At 54.0% G+C, this 25,261-nt stretch overlaps 1 protein-coding gene across 2 annotated transcripts in view; it reads left to right on the forward strand.

Moving 5' to 3' along the window:
* FBLN7 (fibulin 7) overlaps positions 1-25,261 on the forward strand; it is a 31,829-nt gene that overhangs the window by 568 nt on the left and 6,000 nt on the right. Inside the window, exons 2-5 of one of the 2 annotated variants that reach the window (XM_084900252.1) lie at positions 14,620-14,670; positions 15,586-15,745; positions 19,574-19,744; positions 23,663-23,788. In XM_084900252.1, coding sequence (XP_084756378.1) covers positions 14,620-14,670; positions 15,586-15,745; positions 19,574-19,744; positions 23,663-23,788 — 508 coding nt within the window. The remainder of the gene's footprint in view (positions 1-14,619; positions 14,671-15,585; positions 15,746-19,573; positions 19,745-23,662; positions 23,789-25,261) is intronic. The other variant, XM_084900253.1, reaches the window with a different exon arrangement.

Here is a 25,261-nt window from a genome sequence, read left to right on the forward strand (position 1 = left end):
CCGCCTCCCGCTTCCTTGCGCTTCCCTTGGTCCCATTGCCGCCGCGGACTTTCCCACGCGCCCGCGGGCTCCTGGTTCGCTTTCCCTCCTTCCGTTTGTGTGCAATGGCGTCTCACTGTGTTTATTGATTGGACCAGACTCACTTATATATAAAGCAGTAATATTAAGATAAGAATGCACACAACGGTGAGGAAAATTAAGGTAAGAATGCACACGATGCAATAAGCAGCAGATGTATCATCATAGAAGTGTACACCTGAAACGCATATAATGTTAAATAACCAGGTCACCCCAATAAATTTAATTTTTTTTTAAGAAGCCCCTTCTTGTCCGCACAGCTGTCCAGATAAAAATGCATCTTCCGGCCTTAGCTGGTATGGCTCAGTGGATAGGGCATCGGCCTGCAGACTGAAGGGTCCTGGGTTCGATGGGCTCGATCTCCAGTGCAGGAGGCGGTCGATCGATGATTCCCATCATTGATGTTTCTATCTCTCTCTTTCTCTTTGAAATCAGTAAAAACATATATATTTTTTAAATGCATCTTCCAAAGGTGGGACTGGATGTGCTGAATTCGCAGCCAGCACCGCCAGGTGAGCTCCGGGGTCAGAGCGGCTCCCGCTCTGCGGAAGTGCAGCTTGTGCCCCACAACACCGCCCACGGCAGTAACAGGGCCGGGGAGGCCTGCACACGCCTGCTGCACCCACTGACGTTCATAATGACTCATTGTGATAGGTTTATTGTCCGTCTTTCCCACTTCAGGGCAGGGACCAGCTCCCGTGGGAGCTCAGTGGGATGAATGGAGCGTGGGCATGCTGGTGGTGGTCTGAGCAGAACCCGGCTGCACATGAGGTCACCTGGGATCTTCTAGAAATCCTGGTGCCTGCCTCACCCAGAGATTCTGACTCAGCTGGTCTGGGTTGAGACCTGGGCATCAGAATTTTTTAAAAGTCCCTATTGATTTTAATCAAGCAGGTGCCTGAAATCCAGGGAACCCCAGCTTTCAGCGTTAAAAGCTATGGACTAGGAAGGGGTTGAAGGCAGAAAAACTTGAGTGGACAAGGGTTGGACTCATGAGGACCTGAGGTGACTTGTGTGACTGGAGTTTTCCTGATCTGAACACAGGATGAGCCGCAGGCCAGACCTGTTGGCTGGTGGAGACTCAGCAAGTGTTTGGAGAATGACTTGTATCCATGGGAGCATCTCCCGCCACAGGAGAGACAGGCGGGGGGCACACAACCCAAGGACCCCGAGGGACAGGCACGGGAGCTTCTGGCAGCAGCCCACAGGCGTCAGGGGTGCCTGATCCCCGTGTGTGCTCACTTTGTTGTAATAGGTGACATGGTGTGTGTATGTGTGTTGGTGTCTGTGACTGTGTGTGCCTGCCTCTGTGTCTGTGAATGCTTGGTTATATGTGTGATAGTGTGTGTGCACACATGCACATGTATGTGTTGTGCCTTCGTGTATGTGTGCGTGCATGCATGGTATAGGATGGCAGGGAGCTGCTTCTGCAAGGGCCTGCAGGAGGACCTTGAGGGGACGGACAGTCTCATTTGCTCTTTTGGGGATTTCCATTGCTTTCCTCTCGTGTCCTTGTCAGCACATCTGTCCTGAGCCCCTTTGCAGGTGACGTGCTGAGGAGAGCAGGTGGTCCTGGGGAAGAAGGGAGGTTGAGCCGTCTGGGGATCCCACGAGTGGGGGGCCCTTTCTTAACACTGCTGTCCACTCTGAATGGGAGAACACTGAACAGTGCCCCGCGCTGGGCAGGCGGGGGTTCAGAGTCTCAGTGTGCTCCTTGCCTGGGGGTTGGTATTTGTGTTCAGAAGCCCCCCCTCCCCAGAACCTCTCTGTGATCCGATGTCACCGGCTCCAAATTCCTCCGTTTGAAATACTCAAGGGAAATGTGTGCGGTGCACATGTCCGCAGTTTTGGCCGCAGAACTAGACCCTGAGCATGGTGACCACCACACAGACAGTGCCCCCAAACCGACCTGCTCTTCGCCCTACAGTTGTCTTCCCCACAGAGTCACAAGCGCACAGCCATTTGCCTGGCTTCTCCCATTTAACACAACGCAGTTAAGATTCTTCCATGTAGTCCCGTGTACCCATGGTCCTTTTACTGCTGCTGAGTAGCCCTCCGCTGTGTGGATGCACATGGTTTTTCATGCTTTTTAAAATGCATTTTTATTGATTTCAGAGAAGGAAAGAGAGAGGAAGAAGGAAAGAGTGTGGGGGGGGGGAGAGAAAGAGAGAGAGAGAGAGAGAGAGAGAGAGAGAGAGAGAGAGAGAGAGAAACAACGATGAGAGAATCATTGAAAGTCGGCCTCCTGCACTCCCCACACTAGGAATGAAGCCTGCAACCCTGGCATGTGCCCTGACCAGGAATCAAACCCTGACCTCCTGGTTCATAGGTTGAAGCTCAACAGCTGAGCCATGCCGTCCAGGGCCAGTTTGTTGATCAATGCCCCGGCTGAACTGAATGACACCCGTGGTGACAGTTCCCGTGTTTTGGGTGATTGTGAATAGGGCTGCTATGAACATTCCCACACGGCTCTTTGTGGGAATGAAAATGGCCATTTTTCCTGGGTAAACATCTAGGAGTGGGATTGTTGAGTCATGTGGCAAGTGTGTGTTTAACTTCGGGAGAAACTGCCAAACGATCTTCCCTATTAGTTGTATCTCATGTTCCCACCAGCAGTGTATAAGGCTCCGTTACTCCTCATCCTCGCCAGCACGAGTGCTGCCTGGTTTGTTGGCTCCTGGGTCATCGGAATAGTGTTCCTCCGTGAGGTTTGGATTCCCATTTCCCGAAGGACTAATTACTTTGGGAAGCTTTTCGTGTGCTTATTTGTCAGATGAGTAGTTAGTCGTTAGGTAAAGTGTCTGCTCAGGCCGCCTTCTGCCCAATTTAAAAATGGGTTGTTTCCTTAGCAAGCTTTGAGTGTTCTCTGTATGTTCTAAATACAAGTCCTCCTTCAGACCTGTGAGTTACAAGTGTTTTCTCCCAGTAGTTTTTCTCAGTGTCTTCCCCAGAGCAAAGGTTTTACGTTTAGATGAAGTCCAGTTGATCATTTTTTTTATTTTTATGGATCGCGCTTTTGGTGTCAAGCTCTTGGGAACTCTTTGCAGAAGGCGCCAGAGCTCCTGAGACCCTGTCCTAGCACGGCCTGGGAGTGAGGTTCATCCAGTGTGGGCTGCCCCAGCGGTCTGTGCCTGACCCGGGCTGCTGGGGCGGGTGGGCTGGTGGGTGGGTGCGGGGTGCTGGTGTCTCAGGAGTGTAAGAGTAGAAAAGGCAGGGGGATGGGCTGGTTTGCTGTAAAAGGTGTGCTGGGGGCAGAGAGGGTGTTCCCTGTCCCAGAGCTCCAGCCATCAGCTGGCCTGAGTCCACAGGCCCCAGAAGCCAGGACATCAGACACAGAAACCAGACAATGTGGTAACACAGACCCAGTCCTGGGACTGGGACTTTGCGTCCCCTGCATCCTGTTGGCCAGAGCAGGTCACAAGGCCAGCCCAGATGGATAAGGGGGAGAACAGATTTTCCTCTCTGTGGGAAAAGCGGCCGTGTCTTTGCAGACGTGGGCAGTCTGTGGGGGTGGCAGGAGGCCTGTAGCGATTGGTGCAAACCTTCCGTCACAGGACCCAGGATGCTTCCCCAAGGCCCCCGTGCATGGACGGAAGGGAGCAGGCAGGGCGAGGAGGCAAAGGGAGGCCTTGCTGGCGGCTGGCTTTCCCCGCGCCTCCCCCTCCCGCACCTTTAGGAAAGGGCTCCAGCCCTGTCCCGGCGCCCTGACTGCAGGGAAGAGCGGAGGCCTCTCTACCCCAGGGCAGCGCCTGGCCCCAGGGCCTCGGGCAGTGGGTGTGGGGAGTGTGGACCGAGAGCAGCAGTAGCGGTTTCCTGATCCGCCTGGGGTCTCTGAGTCAGGATCCAGTGCGCTCCCAGCCCCACTCGCCCTGGAGGATCCTGTGGACACCAGCCTGGATCCCGGGACCACCCAGCCACCGTGATCTGGGAGGCTGCTCCCCACACCGTGTGGACACTGTCCGCCCTCCGCACGCCTGCCCAGACCTGCGTCCCGGCCGCCGCCCAGGAGGAGTCTTCCTCTCCTGGTTACTGACGGGCCGGACTGTGCTGGTCGCTCCCATGACCCACAGGGCAGCAGTGGGGCTGCTGGACTCCTGCAGACTCCCTGCGTGGCAGAACTTTCTAGATCCTTTCAGACCTTCTGCCAACATATTCCACGCTTCTCAGAAACTGCCTGGGACCTAAATGCAGGCCGTTACACACACTCACTAAAGAAGGAACAGACATCTGACGGGATCCAGGCCAACCCATTTCAGCTCGTCCACCTGTCCCTCAGGGAAGGGGTGACTCGTGTCCCTGTGCCTGGGACAGTGTACGCTCTGGCAGCCTGGCCTCCAGGATCTTCCCAGGGAGAGCAAGGCCCGAGGAACTTGTCCTGGGGCTGGTGTCCCAGCGGGAGTGAGATGTGGCACTGTTCACAGCCAGGGCGGAGAGAGAGGCAGGAGGCCGGTGAGCTCCAGGGCGGAGAGAGAGGCGGGAGGCCTGGAGCTCCAGGGCCTCCACGTCCCCACGCTGCCCTTTGTCCACTGAGGCCATCGGGTTGGCCACTGGCTCAGACCTTTCACTTTCCACTGGAGAGGATGTATCTCTGGACCCTCATTAAAGGGAGGGTGCACTGCAGCCCCAGCAGACCCTCCCTCTGCTCACCCACCTGTGCAGGGGGCCAGGGTCCGGGTCCGAGAGCATGACCAGTACCCACTGTGCAGCCCAGGGAGCTGAGAGAATCAGACGGCTTCAGGCAGAGAGGGAGGAGAGGGAAGCGCCCAGACCTCCCAGGCAGGGTGTCTGTAGAGTCCGGGCAGCACGGAACCGCATGAGGGAATGACCAGGCCATCATTTACACGGGAGCAAGCCCACGTGTGCCTTCACCTGACCCCTCGGGGCTCCTGCGATCTAGGCCTTTTCATTAGAGATTCCCCCCTCCCAGAAGGAGCCCGCAGGAAGATAACGCACTCCTTCCACCCCTGCATCCTGAGGCGGCCCCACACCGGGCCAGTGCTGCTCTGGGCCTGGGCGGCAGCAGCCAGAGCAGAAGATGCCCAGGCCTGTCTGCCCCCCTCTTCCTGCTGCGTGCCCTGGGCCACGTTCCTGCCTCTTGTGACGGGGGCTCCCGCTCTGACCAGCAGGGATAATGGACACGCCCCTCTCACGGGTCCTGCGAAGGAGAAAATGAATGTCAGAGAACCGGGTCTGCAGTGAGCCTCTGTACGAGCAGGGGAGAGAAGACGGGGCTGTCACAGAGCACAAGCAGGGAGAGAAAACATTACCCTGAGATGGATCAAAGCAGACAGCTGGCGCGGGTGCTGTGTTGCCGGGAGGCTGGGGTTCCCGTACTCAACAGGCAGGTCGGGGCTCTCTGAGAGCCGGGCTTCTGGTGGAAGTGGACACAGGAGCCTGGCTTTGAGGACGGGAGATTTTTCTGGGCGCGGGAAGAGGCCAGTGTGAAGGCTGCGGTGGAAAGGAGTGTGCTGAGGCGTGTGGAGCACAGAGGGTCCCAACGCTGAGCTCAGAGCAGAGGGAGGCAGAGCAATGCCCCTCAGAGACATCTGTCTCCCCAGCCCTGACACCTGGAGCCCCGTGTCCGACTTCCGACCTGCGGACTGTGAAGTGATCGTTTGTGTTGTGAGCTGCCAAGTTTATGTCGAGTTGTTACGGCGGCAACAGAAACGAGTGCACGGTCAGCTCCATTGGGGGGGCACGTGCCTGAATTCTCCCCAGGGGCGGGGGCGGGGGACCCCCTGTGGGGTTTTCACAAGGAAGGGATGCCGTCTGGCTGGCCTCAGAGATCCCAGGAAGGAGAGGGAGGACATGGAGAGCAGGTGGGGTCCAGGACAGCACAGGTGCATCGCGCCCAGCAGGTGGGGGTTTTCTCTCGTTTGGGACAACGGAAAAACACCACCTGCTTCATTTGCCACAGCTCCAGGCTGGTTACTCTAAGAATAAGGACTCCAGGCCCATAACCCACGCCACAGCCAAGGGTACAGCCCTCATTGTCCCTCCTTCGGGTTTGCCCATCCTTCCTGCTGGGACCAGGCCCTGGGCTCCCGCCCTCTCACCCCGCCTCTGCAGAGCCAAGTAGAAGACCAGCCTTCGGCAAACGCAAGTGTCAGTTTCAGTAGTCACATGAGTCTTGGATCATGTGTGGATGAACACACAGTTGTGTTGCACAGAAACAACCAGCACTGTGCTAACATGCCTGGGAGGGCCTACCTGTGTTGGGGGAGGGCGGCAGTGGGGAACTCAGAGGGGCTGCGCACAAGCTGGGGGCCTTCTCTGAGCCCCTCGTCCTGGCTGACCCGGGTGAACACGCTCTCTGAGTGGATGGGCCTTAGGGGAGATACTGACTAAAGACAACACTGATGCTATTAAAGGCACAACCTTTAGGTCTGCAGGTGAACGTGCAACGGGACAGCAAGCAGGTGAAAGAACCAGGTGGGTTTGGGGAGTGAGTCCAATAGGACTGCCTGGGCTCACCCTCCCTCATTCCTGCTCCTCCTAGGTCTGTCTTGCAGTTCATTCGAGTGGGCGTCGTGTGTACCCGGATTTCAAAGTTATCTGTGGCTTGTTTGCCGCCCGCAGGCGTGCAGAGGGACCAGGGGCAGGTGACCAGAGGTGGCCCTCAAGAGAGCAAGGGGTGCTGCGTCACGAGATCAGGAGGTGGGCTCCTGGGTTCCCGAGGACTCCTCTAGAGTGGGCCCAGCCTTCCTGTCGCTTTGGGGGCCGGGGAAGGGGCCCTGGGGTTGAGGTCTTAGGTGTGTCGCCGTGACTACTTGACTCCCTAAGTGGGCACAATAATGGTGCCACCTCCTGTGGTTGACGTGAGCATCCTGTGAGTGACTCGTGTGAAGTGTGGCCACAGGCCAGCTCTTGGCACCCACTGCGGCCCCGCTCTCTTGGCTGCTTTATTTTACTTTATTTTTTTATTATTTTATTTTTTATTGATTTTTTTTACAGAGAGGAAGAGAGAGGGATAGAGAGTCAGAAACATCGATGAGAGAGAATCATCAATTAGTTGCCTCTTGCACACCCCCCGCTGGGGATGTGCCCACAACCAAGGTACATGCCCTTGACCGGAATTGAACCCGGGACCCTTAAGTCCGCAGTCCGATGCTCTATCCATTGAGCCAAACTGGTCTTGGCTCTCCTGGCCACTTTAAAAAGCAGATGGGAAGGGGGCTTGGGTGTACGTATACAGTTATGGGCGGCCAGGATGGCAAAAACCCAAAATGCCCTGAGCACCGCGGGCACAGACCCTAGAGGGAGGCTCTGTCTGAGGAGACGGTTCATTTTATGTGTCCACTCAGCTGGGCCACAGCATCCAGGCAATTGGTTAGTCACCAGTCTAGGAGTTGCTGTGAAGGTAATTTTTGGAAGTAAATAGCATTAAAGTCTAAAGCAGGTGTGTGGGTCTCCATCCCAAAGACTGACATCCCGACGGAGACCCCAAGAATGCTTCTCACCTTGGGCTCAAGCTGCAGCCTCGCTCCACCCAGGTCCCAGCCTCTGCTCCTCTCCAGTTCCAGCCTCTACTCCTCCAGGGTTCCAGCCTCCTCCCCTCCTGGGTCCCAGCCTCCTCCCCTCCCGGGTCCCAGCCTCCACTCCTCCTGGGTCCCAACCTCCACTCCTCCCCAGTCTCAGCCTCCACTCTTCCCAGGTCCTAGCCTCCACTCTTCCCGGGTTCCAGCCTGCCCAGCCCTGCTCGGCCTTGCAATCACATGAACCAGTTTTGCACAGCAAACCTCTCTGCCTTCACTGCCTCTCTCAGATGTAAACGTGCCATACACGTCCTCTTGGTTCTGTTCTCTGGGGGACCCTGATGGCCACAGGGCCTTTCCCAGGAGCACCCACTTTCTCCCCTCCTCCGTGTGGGTGCTGGGCAAAGACCACTGGAATAGGCGATGTCAAGGGGGTTAGAACCCACCTCTGACTCGGTCCAAAATGAAAATAACTTCTGGAGAGCAACCCGCGCGGATCCGACATGACTCAGATGCCCAGGGCTCAAGCTTGGCCAGCAGGCACCCACTTGGCAAGTGTGCTCGGGCCTCGCAGACCCAACAGTATCAAAACATGTGTTCCCGTTAGCAAAACGCTGACAAGACGCATAGCTGCGGCTCAAGCGAAACCAGCTCAGGGGACGGCCCCTCAAGGTCTGCGGGGTCATCTGTGGCCGCTTTGGGGTCACTGAAATGGTTCTTAGAGTCACTGTCCCAAGACTGTCACGGTGGGGAGACCATCGAGCCAGGTCACGTGAGAACAAGAGCCTCAAAGAACACCCCTCCCCCCACGTATCCCACGCGTCCTTGGAGCTTCACTCCCTTGCTGTCTTGAGAACAGACTCTGTGTCTTAAACATCATTTATTTATTTATTTTGTTGATTTTTAAAAATTGATTTCAGAGAGGGAGGGAGAGAGAGATAGAAACATCATTGTTGAGAGAGAATCATTGGTCAGCTGCCTCGTGCACGCCCCACACTGGGGATCGCAACCTGGGCATGTGCCCTGACCAGGAATCAAACTGACCTTCTGATTCAAAGACTGATGCTCAATCACTGAGCCACGTGACCGGGCTAAACTTCATTTATGAACTGAGCCCAGAAGTCCAGGAGGCCTGGATGGAGTAGGAGGGGTCAGGCCTACCAAGTCTGGCAAAGGGATGGGGTGAGCTGGAATGGGGGGGCACGCAGGTCATCTGCGCCATCCATGCCTGGGCCAGCAGGCAGGGCCCTGTCTCGGCTCAGAGGGAGGGAGCGCTCTGAGCTCTGGGCATCTCCTTTGGATCCTCCACAGCAGGACCTGGAGAGAGAGCATGGGGGGACATGAGCATGATTTCCCTGTGGGGGTGGCAGGAGGCGGGTGAGGTGTAGCTCTGTGGCCTCATGGCTCCACACAGCCTTAGGGCCAGGCCCCACCCTCCCAGATCTCAGCACTGGCCTGTGCTCAGAGCCACCTCTGCCACCCCCACATTTCAAATAAGTTTTTAATTTAAAGAAATGGAAACTATTTTTCATTATTTATCATCCATGGTGTAAGCCGGTAGTGGAGCCAGGCTTGGAAGGGATGGAAACCTCCACCATCTGAGGGGATTTCTTTAAAAATATTTAAGATGAGGGTTCCTCGAGGCCCTGAAAGAGGTTTGTGGAGTTGGGGCCCTGACACCAGCCTTCCTCAGCCTTCTTCCCGGGTGTGGACTTGACCTTTGCCTAATCACAGCCCAGGAGCCTTCACCGGAGTGGGAGGTCAGCTCTGGAAGGGCAGTGAGCTGTGGTTGATTTGCAGTTAGGATCTGGGCCCCTGAGATGGAAAGGGACTGCCCAAAGCCAGCCCTTCGCTGTGGCAGGGCCAGGCTGAAGTGCAGGTGGTGACACCTGAGGGTCCGACTTGCTCGTGTCCCTGAGCCTCCCAGGCCCCCGCATCCCCCCGGTGACCTCATCCAGGCTACGTTTGTGGAGGAAATGGTTTGTTTTCAGTCCGGGGCTCCTCATGGTCCAGAGCAGGGGATGCGGTGAGTGTGGGAAGGAAGCAGGCAGACAGGTGGAGGGAGCAAGGAGCCCCTCCCCAGACTGAAAGAGCACAGAGGAGCGGAAGTGGAATCCAGGCCCGGGTCTGACAAGCTGCTCTGCTTCTTGGTGTGAAACGGAGCCACAGCCCAATGTCCACAAGAAAGCGGACGGAGCCTGTGCCTTGTGGTCCAGCGTCTGGTGATGACCCTCGTGTGTGCACGTGTGCCCCATCCAAAAGAGAAAACCATCAGCAGTTAGCAGTGGTGTCGCTGGTCACGGGGTTTGTTCTTCGTCTTAATGTTTTGTAGGGAGTATGCTTTATGACCAAGTGACATGATAAAGCCTTCTCGATCTGAAAAGGGGACACACTCAGGTCTCCTGTGCCCTCTATGGCCCCATTTGTGCCCATAATGCAGACAGACATCTTGAGCACCTGGCTCTGCAGGTGAATTCAGGTAACGACAGGTGTCAGATGCTGAGCATGGCTCCCAAGGGCTCCATTTAGCACTTTGGGATCGGGGAGCCACCCTTATAATAGCAGCTGCAGCCAACTCATCAAGCAACACGTCCGCAGGCACTAAATCTGTTTCCCTGGTACCCGGCCCAGACCCCGTGCTGGCTGCCAAGACCTCAAGGACCTTCCTTTATTCCCCCCTCTTGGGGGCTTTTCTTTTTGTTTCTTCGAGTTGTACTGAGCTATAATTGACATATAGCACTGTATTAGTTTCAGGTGTGCAGCTTAGTGATTTGATATGTGCATATATTGTGAAATGATCACCACCATAAGTCTAGTTCACGTCTATCACCTCACATAATTACAAATTGTTTTTCTTGTGATAAGAACTTTCATGATCTACTCTCTTAGCAACTTTCAAATAGCAACTTTCAAATATGTTGACTACACCGCCTATTGTACATTAGGTCCCCAGGACCCATAGCTGGAACTTTTTATCGTTTGACCACCTTCAGCTATTTTCACCACGACCCAACCCCAGCTTCTGGCAACCACCTATTTATTCTGTGCATCTATGAGAGAGAATTTTTTTGTTGTTGTTGTTGTTGTTGTTTACATTCCACATACAAGTGAGATCATACAGTATTTATCTTTCTTTGTCTGACTTATTTCACTTAGCATAAGGCCCTCAAGGTCTTTCCATATTGTTGCAAATCGCAGGATTTTCTTCATCTTTTATGGCGGAATTGTATATGCAGGGAACTGTATATATATATATATATATATATATATATATATATATATATATATTAACAGCTGATAGCTCAATTGTGAAAATGAAATGTATTTTATTAAACATTGCCTTTATAATTATTCAAAGTGTGCATATATATATATATATATATATATATATATATATATAATATCACATTCTTTTTCCATTCATCCATCAGTGGACACTTAGACTCTATCCATGTCCTGGCTGTTGAGAATAATGCTGTAGCCCTGGTCAGTGTGGCTCAGTTGGTTTTGCATTGCCCCATGCACCAGGAAAGTTGCCAGTTCAGTTGCTAGTCAGGACACATGCCTGGGTTTTGGGCTCAGTCCCTAATAGGGGCTTGTAGGAGGTAATTGGTGGATGTTTCCCTTCATCAATGTTTCTCTCTCGCTCACTCCCCTCTCCCTTCCTTTCTCTCTAAAAATCAATTTAAAAAGAGAGAGAGAGAGAGAGAGAGAGAGAGAGAGAGAGAGAGAGAGAGAGAAAAGAATACTGTAGTGAACATAGGAGTGCATTTTTAATGACAGTTTTCATTTTCCTTAGATAAATACCCAGAAGTAGAATTGCTGGGTCATAAGATAGTTGTATTTTTAATTTAAAAATTTTAATTGATTTTTAGAGAGAATGGAAGAGAGAGGGAGAAACATTGATGTGAGAACAAAACATCAGTTGGCTGCCTCCTGCACATCCCCTACCAAGAATTGAACCCAAAACCTGGGCATGTGCCCTGACCAGCAATTGAATTGGCAACCTTTTAGTGGACAGGACCATGCCCAATCAACTGAGTAATACCAGCCAGGGCTATATTTTTAATTTTTTGAAGAACTTCCATACTGCTTTCCACAGTGGCTGCACCAATCTGTATTCCCGTCAACAGTGGGAGGTTCCCTTTTCTCTATACATGTTTGTTGATTTATTGATGATAGCCACTCTGACAGGTGTGAGGTGCTATTTCATTGTGATTTTGATTTGTATTTCCCTGATGATTGATTAATGATGTCACTCACCTTTTCATGTACCTGTTAGTCATGTCCTCTTTGGGAAAATGTCTATTTAGATCAGTGTTTCCCAAACTTCTCTCATGATGAGAATCACCTGGTGGAGTTGTTAAAACACAGATTCCTGAATCCCAACTAAGAAGTGCTAAACTAGAATTTTTGGGAACATATAGGTAAAATTGTATACTTAACTAGTGCTATGCAATTTTACCTATATGTTCTCAAAAATTCTTGTTTAGCACTTCTTAGTTGGGATTCAGAAATCTGTGTTTTAACAACTCCACCAGGTGATTCTCATCATGAGAGAAGTTTGGGAAACACTGATTTAGATCCTTGTCTATACTAAAGGCCCAGTGCACAAATATTTGTGCATTGGTGGGGATGGGGAGTTCCCTCAGCCCAGCCTGCACCTCTTTCTGTCTGGGAACCCTTGGGGGGTGTCCACAGTCGGAGGTCGGAGAGGCTCCAGTCACCACCGCTTTGCTCGCCAGCCATGAGCCCGGTGCTCCCCCTGTAGGAGTGCACTAACCACCCGGGGCAGCTCCTGCGTTGAGCATCAGTTCGCTGTTCCGTGGATTTGCATATTACCCTTTTATCATATAGAATTATTGATTTCAGAGAGGGAGAGATAGAAACATCAGTGATGACACAGAATAGTTGATCAGCTGCCTTCTGTACACACCCTTCTGGGGATCGAACCCTCAACGCAGGCATGTGCCCTGACTGGGAATGGAATCATAATCTCCTGGTTCATAGCTCAATGCTCAACTACTGAGCAACACCAGCCAGGCCTCAGCCCATTTTTTAATAGGATTCTTTGGGTTTCTTTGCTGTTCTGTTGTGTGAGTTATTTATATATTTTGAATATTAATCCCTTAACTGATGTGTTATTTGCAATTATTTTCTCCCATTCAGTAGGTTGCCTTTTTATTTGATTGATGGTTTGTTTCCATTGTTGTATAAAAGCTTTCTCATTTGATGTAGTCCTTCTTGCTTATTTTGCTTTTGGTGTCAAATCCCAAAAAAATATAATTATCAAGACTGTGTCAAGGAGTTTTCCACCTGTTTTCTTCTAGGAGTTTTATGGTTTTACATCTTACATTCAAGTCTATTCCAATTTGATTGATTTTTGTGTATGGTGGGTCCCATTTCATTCTTTTGTCTGTGGCTGTCCTGTCTTCCCAACACCATCGGTTGAAGGGACTGTCTTCCTTCCCCGTTGTATATTCTTGATTCCTTTGCACTAATAATTGTCCATCTTTGCATGGATTTATTTCTAGGCTCTCAAGGATCTCCCTCTGCTAGCATCACTCCTGCGATGCTGGAGGCAGGAATGAATGGGCCTCAGCTTCCCAACCTTCCCTCAGCAGGTCCACCCACAACGCCCCTCTCCCTCCCTCCTGGGACGTGGCCTTAGTGTGCTTGGTCTGAAGGGTTTTCCATTATGACCGGATGAGCCCTTCTCACGCCTAATGAGCATTTAGGGGGAAAGCAGCTGGTGCTCATTTTCCACAGTGCGGGGACTGGGGGGCCCCAGGAAGAGGGCCCCCCTAGACCAGAGGATGGTTGTGCCCAAACATGCACGGGCGTAGACACATGTAGCTGCTGCACCTAGTTCCCTCCACCACACACGCTCCCTTCTTTCTGGGGCTCCATGCCACCCCCAGGTTCGCGACAGTGGTCTTGGCACCGATCTCCTCCTCCTCTCCCCAATTTTAAAACAGCCCTTCTGTGTCCCTTCGGGCAGCCCAGCCCAGCGAGCCCTCTCCCAGCAGGGAGGCAGCTGCCGGCTTGGCTCAAGGTGGAGAGGGATGTTTCTCCCGCTCCCTCTCCACTCCCCGCTCCACCATCCAGGCCACCCAGCCTGACATTGGCCGAGTTAGAAATTCACTCCTGTGGGGCATTTTGCTTGGGCCATCGAGTTACCCATTTCTATTTCAGATGAATCAAGAAGACCACTCACCGTCCAAGGGCCTGTGGGGGACAAACGAGACGGCACAAGACAGGGCCGAGGGTCGCTGACGGCTTAGGGTGGCAGATAGGAGCGGGGGGGGGGAGAGGTGGGCAGCCAGACGCCACAGTGCCTAAGCCCCATGATCTCGGGAGAGCTGGACTTTCAGCCTCTGTGTCTTCATTGGTGACAGACACGATCCCAAGCCTGCTCCAGCCACTAGTACTCTCTGAAGTGAACTTCTCAGTGTCAACCACGCACAAGCCACGAAGCCACCTAATCAAAGCAGCTCTTTCTGAAGGGGGGGGCGTGGGTGTGGGAAGGGAGGCTGAGCGGGATGTCTGGGCAATGCTGGGCAGGCAGGGGCTGCCGGAGGCGCTGCCCGGGCGCCCGGGCCTGCGTGGGAAGGACAGGGGGGTGGGGGGAAGGGCGAGGAAGGAGGAAACCAACAAAACTTCTCTTCCCAGCAGCTGCACTGGGGGCCAGGCCCCATCAGGCCCTGGTCGGGGCGGATGGAGCCAAGGATTCCCCGTGGGTTAACGCGTTCCAGGGAGTCAGCTTTGTCAAAAGCGCCCATTGAGTCAGGCCGCTGAGTCATCTGCTGGCGAAACCTCCGAGGTGCCGCGGCCTGGCAGGCTCCCTGGGAGAGCCGTGGCCATCCTGTTTCCACCGCGGTGGCCAGAAGCCCCGTGACTCCCGCCGCCCTGCTGCCCTTTTAGAAAAAACGTAGATTATAAAACTAATAATCGCTGTAGAAAAAAAAGGCAGTATTAAAAAAAATAAGATGAAAACTGATCCATAAGCCTATCCTTACAGAAAACGGCCGTAGCCGTCTTAATGTTCTCCTTTGTTTCCGTGCAGGTAACGGGTCAGGTCAGGCGCGGCCACGCTGAGGTGACACGCAGCCCCCAGGTGAGCCCCGCGTCCTGTCACCACCCACTGCACTTCCCCCTCCTCCAGCCTCACTCCTCAGCTGAGATTGGGAACCTTAAAACTTTTATCACTCAGTATGATGCAGCTGTGGCTTTAAGTTAGTCTTTATCATGCAGAACGCAAGCCTCCTTTTTCTGTTTATTTTAATTTTTTAAAATATATTTTTATTTATTTCAGAGAGGAAGGGAGAGGGATGATTGGCTGCCTCCTGCGTGCCCCACACTGGAGATTGAACCCGAGTATGTGCCCTTGCCTGGAATCCAATCCAGGACCCATCAGTCCACAGGCCAATGTTCAAACCAGCTAGGGCTTTTTCGTGTGTGTGTGTGTGTGTGTGTGTGTGTGTGTGTGTGTTAAGCTTTTAAAACATCATCAGAACTGGGCATTGACTTTTGTTGAATGCTTCTTTAACTCAATAGTTTTTTTCTTATTTGCCCTGTTACATTGTTAAAAGTATGGGGCCCATGGAGGTTCCTGTTTTGCCTGTTTTGTAGGCCTTATTGCCTACCTGCTTTTAAAAAGTCCAAAGGAGAAAGAGCTTGACAAAGGCTCAGATTTGGAGCGTTGATTTAGCGTGCAGAGTAGGGGTCGTCTTGGAGTGAAGGCTTCTGAACATAAGGCACTTTGGGTACAAACCAGCGTCCCGCACCCAGTCACAGAGAATCATCAGTTTTGCCCTTTGCTCCGAAGATGGGAGTGTTGCTTTATTTGAAGGGTGTGCAGGGCTACGCTGCCTGTGGTTGGGGTGTCGTTTGGTCCAGCGGGAACCCTGGGCGGGGAAGGACACCCAGGAGGCCACTCTCACGTCCTCCTGTTGGGCCAGGGGTCTGGGTGGCTTTGGAGGCCGAGAACGAGTGAACCAGCCACAGTGGGTGGTGGTCCTTCTGTCCCCAGAGCTGCCTCAGCAAGCAGCAGGTCCTCACGGCCATCCGCCAGTTGCAGCAGCTGCTGAAGGTCCAGGAGACGCGCTTCGCCGAGGGCCTCCGCAGCGTGAGGAGCCGGCTGGCTGCGCTCCAGAGCTCTGCCAACAGAGCGGGCCCCGACAGCCCCCCAGGTGGGTCCCCGAGTCCGCACGACTTGGCACAGGGGTTCAGGCCCTTCACCTGTGACACTTGACCGTGTCTCACAATGGGTTCCCAGTCCTCTCCCGGCCTCCCCTGCTGGCTCCCCTGTCTGGATGTCACCTATCCCCGCTTAGCTCTTTCCATTCTAGGCTGCACAATGCTCACGTCTACATGTGAAGGTCTCAGTCCTCAAAAGGCACCACTTTTAGAACAAGAGCTGTTTCTCCTCCCTCCCCCACCTCCTCCTCCACCCAGGTAGATTCCAGCTGGCTGCAGTCTGGGGTTTAACATTTTTTAAAAAAATATATTTTATTGATTTTTTTTACAAAGAGAAGGAAGAAAGATAGTTAGGAACATGGATGAGAGGAAAACATCGTTCAGCTGCCTCCTGCACACCCCCTACTGGGGATGTGCCCACAACCAACATACATGCCCTTGACCAGAATCGAACCTGGGACCTAACACTAATTTTTAGAGCACCATTAAGCACACAGCAAAACTGGGTGGCAAGCAGAGTTCCCACATGCACCCTCCGGAACACACACGACGTCTCCACCGAGGGTGTTGGCACCAGGCGGCCCTCCTGGTCCATCCAGGAACCAACACTGGCTGCAGTTTTTCAGGCATGAATTCCAGTCCTCCAGCAGGCGGCCCATTGTGCCAGTGAGGAAGGATGGGAGGGAGAGGAGAGGGTGCTGAGGGCATGTCCGTCCATCTGGTGAGCACAGCGGGTGGGCTCTGACAGACCCCAGGGTCTTCTCCTGCTGGTCCCAGGAATGGTGTTCACCTTGCCAAGGCCCAGAAGTGGGGGCTGGATTTCCTCCTCAGGGGGATGGGATCTGGGGGGATGGAGGAGTCATGAGCCTGTGGCGTATCTGATGTTATTCACGCACTTAATACGGATTATCTTGGTTGTGTGAGATGAAGTTTCCCAGGGAAGGCGCTGGATTTTGTATCTTTTTATCAAATCCAGAGTCTCAACAGCACCGAGTTAGCTCCTGATTTCCTCGGCTGCCCTGAGCAGAGCCAGACCTGCCAGCCACACCCCCTCACCCTTTCCCAAGTGCCAGCGGCTCCGGGTGGGGGCGGAGGGGTCCTCATAGCCAGGCTCCTAGAAGAGGAGGGAAGTTAGTTAGCAGTAGCTACATAGGGAAGTTAGTTAGCAGTAGCAGGTCCCCAAGCTCATGACTTTTTTTTTTAATATATTTTATTGATTTTTTTTACAGAGAGGAAGAGAGAGGGATAGAGTTAGAAACATCGATCAGTTGCCTCTTGCACACCCCCTACTGGGGATGTGCCCACAACCAAGGTACATTCCCTTGACCGGAATCGAACCTGGGACCCCTGGGGCCTTTCAGTCCGCAGACCACCGCTCTATTCACCTAGCCAAACTGGTTTCAGCAAGCTCGTGACTTTTTTCCCTGTTAGAGGTCTGATGCGCAGGTCCTTCCTCTTCCCACGGGCTCAGAGCTGCCTGCAGCCCCGGGAGTTTCAGAGAAGAAACTGCACAGTCATTTCTAACACCGCCGGACATGGCCAGGAGTACACACAGAAAGGTGGTTCTTAAATCACTAATCCTCTTCTCTCCTTGGCAACGTGAAAGCCATTTCTGGGACAAGCAGGAGAAGAACCTGGTGTCTGTCAGAGCCCACCCACTGTTCTGGGTCTTTCTTCCTCCAGCCATGCAAAGATTTTTTTAAGTGGTCCACTCTCTTTAAAAAAAAAACAAAACAAAACTGCCAGCCACCATGCATTCTACCTCTCCCGGGTGTTGGACATGGGGTCCGGCAGCTGTCAGGGTGGGGTGACTGCACCTGGGCCACGGGAGCCAGATGCTCGCCCCAGGACAACAAGCAGCTAGTGGGAAACTGGCTGTTTTTTAAGGGCATTTTGGGGGAATCCGGAAGAATGATTTCTAGTCCTGAGGACTCCTATGTCTTCCTCTTTGGGCTTCTGTCCTAAGTATCTCCCCCCTGCATTCCCAGCCTCTCTTTCGTGCGAGCATCACAGCCTGTGGGCGGCAGGGCTTGCCCAGGCAGCCTCATTCCCTCCACATCCATCGCCTGCGGTGGGGTGGCTCCCCTGACCTCACTCCTGCACATGCAGCTCATTGTGGAAGCTGCGGGGGGCGTCCCTGTGGCCTGCAGACTCACTGGGCCAGGCGGGTGGAGAAGTGAGCCTGCCATGGGCACACTGAACACAGGACAGAGGCCGTTGGCTCACATGGGGGAAGTGACTGCTCATTGATTGCATAAATGCTGCCGTCACCCTCTCAAATTTCTTCACAGATTAATTTCTCATCACTATTTTTATACCTACTTGATGCTTTTATGAAGATTTAAAAATACATAAAAATATTTTATCCAGTTTTTTTACTAGATCATTGCTGTAAATTGATTTTTTTATTAAGTATGTTTAATAAATTGATTTTTATTTTAATTGATTTTTTTTTTTTTTGAGAGAGAGAGAGAGGAAGGGAGAGGGATAGATAGAAACATCAATGATAAAAGAGAATCACTGAGCCTGCAACCTGGGCATGTGCCCTGACTGGGACTCAAACCCTGACCTCCTGGCTCCTGGGTTGATGCTCACCCACTGAGCCATGCCGCCTGGGCTGCAAATTGATTTGCATTGATCTGTATCCATTCTTTTATCCCACTAACACTTATTGAGCAGCTACTATGTGCCAGATACTATTCCACCTATGCAGGTATGGTTAACCTGTGAGTTGCTCCAGCGGGTAGTTTCCTTTCTTTGAGGTTTTTAAAGATTTTTCACCCCCAAAAGACCCCACTCCTTTCCCTCCTGACAGTGGTCCCCTCCATATTCCTCAGGCCTGTCAGGCACTGCATGTCCGAGAGGTTATGCCTCCATCATCTTCAACTCTTAGCTCCAGAGAGCCTCCTCTGACCACCACATTCACAACTACACCCCTCACTGTGCAACCCCGCAGGAGTCCCAGCTCTGTTTCCTACTCGACACCCCTTCTCACCTCACTCTGCCGCTTGCTCCTGGGTCTGGGTTATCAATCGTCTCTCTCCTGATAGACAGGGCTTCAGAGAGCAGGGTTTTGTTCACTGATTCTCCCAAGTGCCTATCTAGTGCCTGGCACATAGCAAGAACACAATAGATAACTTTTCATTTACTCCTGTGTTCAAGGATTGTGAATTGGGTGCTCACTGTGGGGCAGGCCCTGGGCTGAGCTGGGCTGGGCTGGGCATGCAGCAGGGACTCAGGCCAGGCATAATGCCCCCTTGAACTGCTTCCTGGGGAGAAAAGTGACAACAGATGTGGAAACAAACACAGTGATAAGATGCCTGAGCACAAGTCTAGGAAGGAAGGAAGGAAGGGAGCTCACCACATAGCAGGTGCCCTAGAAGGTTTTAGCAAAGCATGGTGGTGTGAGGACATTCTGGGAGTGGGTTGCATTCAAGCGGAGACCCATGTGAGTGAGAAGGAGCCAGAGATGGGACGTTGTGAAGAGAACATCCCAGGCAGAGAGAAGAGCAGATGCCGAGGCCTGGACACAGGCCACGCCCGGCCTGAGGCTCCCAGAGTGTCAGGTGTCAGCACGGCTGCGGGGAATCCCAGCCTGAGCTTCCCACGCGGGCAGGCCCACGCACAGCACCGGGCGTCTGAGCCACGGTCCTCATCTTTCACTGAGCGGGCAGTTCTTGCCCCCGGCCACGCATGCTCGGAGGAGTCAATGAGACATTTAGAAGCTGCAGCCTGGCGCGCAGCCTGGAGGAGGCGCTCGGAGGAGCCTGGTCGTGAACAGTGGCATCTAACTCGCTGTGGTCCTTCCCTTTCTCCCGTAGTTTCCTGCCCTGCTCTGAACGCCCCTCCGGACGGCAGGAAGTTTGGAAGCAAGTACTTAGTGGACCACGAAGTCCATTTCACCTGTGACCCCGGGTTCCAGCTGGTGGGGCCCAGCAGTGTGGTGTGTCTTCCCAACGGTACCTGGACCGGGGAGCAGCCCCACTGCAGAGGTCGGTCCCTCCTCCCCGTCCCGGGGCGGGCCCTGCTGGGGAGGAAGGCGCATTCCTCAGGACACTTCAACCTGATTTTTCAGCGCAGGAAAGCAGATGCTGTGTCTGATGACTCAGCTCCCCCTGTCCCAGCTGCCTAAGTCCTCCCTACAATCTAGTCTTGTTTTGCCTGTGGGGACATTGAGGCATAGAATGGCCGAGACCACAGAGCTGGGGGGCAGGCCATGCTGATCCACTCTGACGCCAACACTCTGACCCCAGCATCCGTTCCTCGGCACCTCGCTCCGCTCCGCTCCGCTCCTCCCCTCCGGGGCCGAGACGCCCGCCTCCTGTGGGTTGTGGGGAAGGACAAGAGGGAGGCGCCGCCCAGAAACGCTCCTGTTGTCTCGTTCATCCTGGGCTGCCGTCTGCGTGGGCGGGCGCAGGTGGCCTGTGGGGTGAAGAAGTCCCTCGGGTGTCCTCTGTGTCTGATTTGGACTTGGTGTGACCGGCTCCGGGGAGGCCGCTGGGTGAGCGTGAAAGCCTCCTCTGCTCACCGTTGGGTTTGGAAACAGTGCTCCTTTGATGCCGAGAGAAATCAGACTTGGCACGTGTCACGTGTTGGCTTTTCAGAAATGTATGGTCCAACCTTCGTGCATACCAGTCATTTCCAGGGCCAGGCTCATAGCACGTCTGCGGGGGCAGAATGTCCATGATTGTAGCCCGAGAAGTGAAGGGAAACGCAGATAGGACACGCCCAGTGGGTTCTGAGGAGCAGCATTTGAACGCGTGAGGAGCTTGCAAACATACAGGAGCATCAGCTATGCGCCGTCTCTCCCGGCGTGAGGGTTGGCCTGAGAAGCACAGGCGAGCGGCACCACACTTGCGGGTCTCGGCTTGGGTTCCCATCCCTGGGGAGAACGAAGAACCCGGTTTGAAGGGTGGTTACAGGTACCAGCTCGCAGAGCAATCAACAGCTAGCCAGGAAGCACAAGTGGTGTCACAGGCGGGCACACCAGGGACCTGTATCTGGATTTCCCTTGGCCCTGAGAGATTCCATCATCTCATATCAAGACAAAGAAAAAGGACAAGAGGTTTTCGCCTTGTGATGAGTTCACTCTCTCCACCACTTTCCTGTGCGTCCTACAGCCTTGTCGCTGCAGCCGCCATGCTTGGTGCTTATGTATAACTGGGCATTGGCACCTTTGTCTCTGCATTCCTTCTAAACTGGGAGCTAGCTCCACAGGCCCGGCCAGCTCTGGGCAGAGTTTTGTTCTGTTTGGGCCGGACAGCACTGGACACTTCTATTGGCAAGTTCCCGCCGTGGTCCTCTCCCGTCTGTGACACTGCCCCTGGGTCCCCGTCCTCATGCAGACATCTGCCAGTCGGTCCCTCCAGGGGGCAATCCCCTGAGTTCCCCATCATTCCCGAAAGGTGCAACTTCTCCATCGGGTGTCATTTTGATGGGACGTAAAACACCGGTGAGATGCCTTTCCCTGAGCATTCTCAATGTGTTCCTCTGTGTCTTCTGTTTCAGCTGACGCTGTTGTTGCCACCAGATCTCTTGTGCGAATAGTAACCTGTTACTGGCCTTCCTAGGCCAGGCTCCTCAGGTGTGGGCTCGTGTGTTCAGTAGGGAGTCTCTGTCTCTGGAACAGTCTGGCCACTGGCAATGCACAGGGCGTTCCAGGACAAGCCTCATATGGTGGAGACTCTGTGGGAGGACAATCCGAATTGAGCCCAACAAGGAAAATGGCTGCAAATGGAAGAGATGGTCCAGACAAGAGTGGGGGGAGGACTGGAAAGGGCAGAGCTGAGCAAGTGTGACGCACGTGAAAAACAGCGGGGCTGTGGCCTGGGGCACAGGAGCAAGAGCAGCTCCACAGGAACACGCACTTCCCTGGAGATGAGTCATAGGAAAGGACTTGTCAAGCCCATGCAAACTATTGCAAGAAAACAGAGAGTCAAGTCTACAATGAAGAAATGCCAGAAAGACATGCCCATAAAACAGATGAGAGCTGTGACTAGTATTTCCAAACAAGCAGCAAGAAACTTTAAAAAGATAAAAATGGTGAAAGGACGGCATAAGTAAAAAATCAGAAAACCTCAGAAATGAGGTGATTGGAGAAATGGGAAGTTTGAAACTAGATGACAGAACACAGGAAAGCATTAGAAATAAAGGGACAAGAGGTCAGATCATGCATGTGAAACACAGCTCAGGTCCAGGGATACGGTAAAGGCTCGCTTCACAGTCAGTAGGGCAACAGAATCATCACAGTGCCTTTTGTTTTTTAATCCTCACCGAGGATGTTTTTATTCATATTTGAGAGAAAGAGAGAAGCATTGATGTGAAAGGGAAACACCTGCACACACCATGACTGGGAATCGAACCTGCAGCCTAGGTCTGTGCCTTGACCTGAAATTGAGCCCACCACGCTTTGGGAATGGGATGATGCCCGACCAGCTGAGCCACGCGGCCGGTGCCAGGCTCATCACAGTGCCTGTGCCTTCCCAGCCTCTGCACCGCTTCTCCAGGGCCCTCCTTTGCCGCTCTGAAGTCGCCGTGCACTTAACTAAGTGCCTCCGCGGGGGACAGACATCATGTGATGACAGCAGGACTTCGGTCAGGACACAGATGGCACGCCGTGGCACTCCTCCAAGAGTGGATCAAGATAAGCGTCTGTGTGGATCCTGTCTGGAAATGAAAACCTGGGCCACCAGGTCCAGAGGGGGAGACAGCGCACAGGGGCCTGGGGCACCTGGGTGCCACCCCCACCCCACCTGCACCCCATTGTCCAGGTGGGACCGGGCTCAGTGCCTCCCGCCAGAGGCCTGGCTGGGGGCCCACATGGCGCCGGTCCCGCCGGGGCCAGACTGAAAGACTCCCGTGTTCAAACCCTGGCCCTGTGCCACGGCCTCAGGGCCTCGAGGTCTGCTGCTTTCAGACTCTGCTGGTGAGAACCGACAGGCTGGACAACGGGTAGAAACGGGAGCTCCAGGCCCGGGGCTTTGTGCGCAGGGTGGCTGCCGGCACATTCCTGGAAGCCGGCCATCTGAAAACAGAACCTGTGCGGGGAGCACAGCCAGGTTGGGGTCACTGAGAAGTTGAAATGGCTCCTCCCAGCATCTGGATGGGCCGGGTCCTTCCGCCATGAAGACAAGCCATGTCACAGTCTTCACAACACCCCAGCCACGGGGCAGCCAACGCGCCCCGCGAGGCTGCTGTTCTCATCGGGAGAAAAGACCTTCCCTTCCTCTCGAAGGATGCGGCAGGAAAGGCTGCTGGGGTGCCACTCGGGGCGTTTCGGACCGTCCCCAGGACGCTGTGGTCAGCCGGGGAGGCCCAGACCCGCCCCGGTGCCTGAAGGCCACCGCTAAAACTGGGCTTACGGGATTCACAACACGCAGATGGGACCTGAGAGTCCCAAAATATCATTTTTCCCCCCTGACTTGGAAATGTATGAATGTTCATTGTGGAAACAAAGTGTAAATAAGAAAAACTACCAACAGAGAAAAAAAAACTATTACACTGTTAAACGTGTATCTCCCTATGTAGCTTTTCCATGGGACTATGCATGGTAAGGAAGTTTCCTTTTCCGACATTAAGGAGAGGCCCAGGGTCAGGATTGGGAAGTGCATTTCCCCATCTCTGTAATCCCATGGGCCATCCCTCTTTCCCCCCTATAACTCCCCCAAACTGAGTTCCTGTCCAAAGGGGTTCTTCCTGGGAGCTGGCTGGCAGGGGCAGGTGACGGCTGCACTCACCGGCCGAGCTCCAGGCCGGCAGGTGCGTGGCCTGCTGAGCGAGGTGGGCTGCGGGGGGAGACGGAGTGCCCGAATCAAACTGCAACGTAAAGGCTGTTCACCCATCTTGTGTTTTGTGTGTTTGTTTTAGAATCAGAACTCAGGCTTGTGCTTGAAAATTGTGTGTCTTTCTAGATATCAGCGAGTGCTCCAGCCAGCCTTGCCAGCACGGTGGGACGTGTTTGGAAGGCGTCAACCAGTACACATGCATCTGCCCTCCAGGAAGGACCGGGAGCCGCTGTCAGCACCAGGCCCAGACCGGTACGTGGCCGTGAGGGGCTGGGTGAGGTGGCCATGAGGGGCTGGGTGAGGACATCTGCTGCGGGGACCCTGGTCAGGAGCCACCAGATGCACGCTCGCCAGTGTGGGCTCTTCCTCTCTGCGCCGCATCCATCCATCTCTCCCATCCCCAGTGCGGCTATGGGGGATGGAGTTTAGCGCTTTTGTGTAACCAGAGTTTTGAGCCTTTTTATGGGAGAAAATTCAAGTGGGAGGACTGACTCACAGCCTGAATACTGCCGGGCCGGGGCTGGGCTGAGATGCCTCCTTCGCTTGTCAGTGTTTCCCCTGCGAGTGACTTCCTTTCCCTCCACCCCTCAAGCCCATAGCTCCTGTGAGAGGCCGGGTGTCCTTGGAGCTGGGCAACCACTCCTCTGCGTGGTGGTGGGGTTGTCCACACGGAGTCCCCGCGGATCTCCAGCCGGAAGGCCTGGGAAACACGGTGGCTGCCATGTGGATGGCAAGAAAATGCAAGGAACCTGTAGGGGGGGACGGGGCTCCCACATTGTGGTGCAACCCAAATGACATAAATAGACCAGATCCTAAATATATCTTGTTCCTTTGCCCCCAAAGCCTGGCACGTCCTGTGTGATTTCAGTGTGACATCTCAGTTGGGAATGGGGGGGGGGGGGGGCGGAATGGGAAGGGTCGGGCGGTTAGCACAGTGTCCGCAGACTAGGAGCTTTGTCGAGACTCAGTGTCCTTGCACTGAGTCCCCTTTAAGTGTTGTCCCCAGAGATTTGCAGCTTTATGTGTCCCGATCCCCTTCAGCCTGCTGGGAGTTTTCTCAGGATGAGGCTGCTCTGCCAGGAGCCCAGGGCCCCTCCAGCTGGTCTCCGGGGGCTGCTCTCTGTCCCACGGAGGTGGGAGGCAGGCCCCTCTGGGCAGCCCCCCGGCCTCTCCTCTTTACAAACAGGACAGAAAAGGAAATGGGCCTAGCTGTGCTGGTCCTGGAGGCTGACGGCGCCTGCTATCAGGACCTTTAGGCAATTGTTTCTCAGTCCAGGGCACTTCGTGTATAAAGCATCCTATGGCGGGGCCCCTCCCCCGAGGAGGGAAGGAGGGAGTGGCGGGTGCACCAGAGCCAGCTCCTGCCTGGCAGCCTCCATGGACCTTCTGGCAGACGCCTGGGGAGCTTAATCACCTCACCTGTGTCTTTTCGGCTCCGGGGGAGTCTCTCTCGAGCAGTACTTCCTCTTAAACCCATTCACCTTTTTTATCTGTCGTGGGGAAATACAAACCACATAAAAGCTGCCATTGTAAGTGTCGGGTTCAGTGGCAGGTTCAGGCACTGAGGATGTTCACGTGGTCCTGCAGCCATCCGTCCCTGAGCTTTTTCACCTTGGGGAGCTGGGACCCTGCGCCCAGTCCCTCCCCCAGCCACCCTGCTGCTTCCGTCTCCCAGTCCAACTCCTCTCAGGACCGTTAAGTGGGACCGCACAGCCGTGCTCTGCT

Source organism: Pipistrellus hanaki (assembly GCF_964339955.1).
Source record: "Pipistrellus hanaki genome assembly, chromosome: 12".
NCBI classification, from domain to species: Eukaryota; Metazoa; Chordata; class Mammalia; order Chiroptera; family Vespertilionidae; genus Pipistrellus; species Pipistrellus hanaki.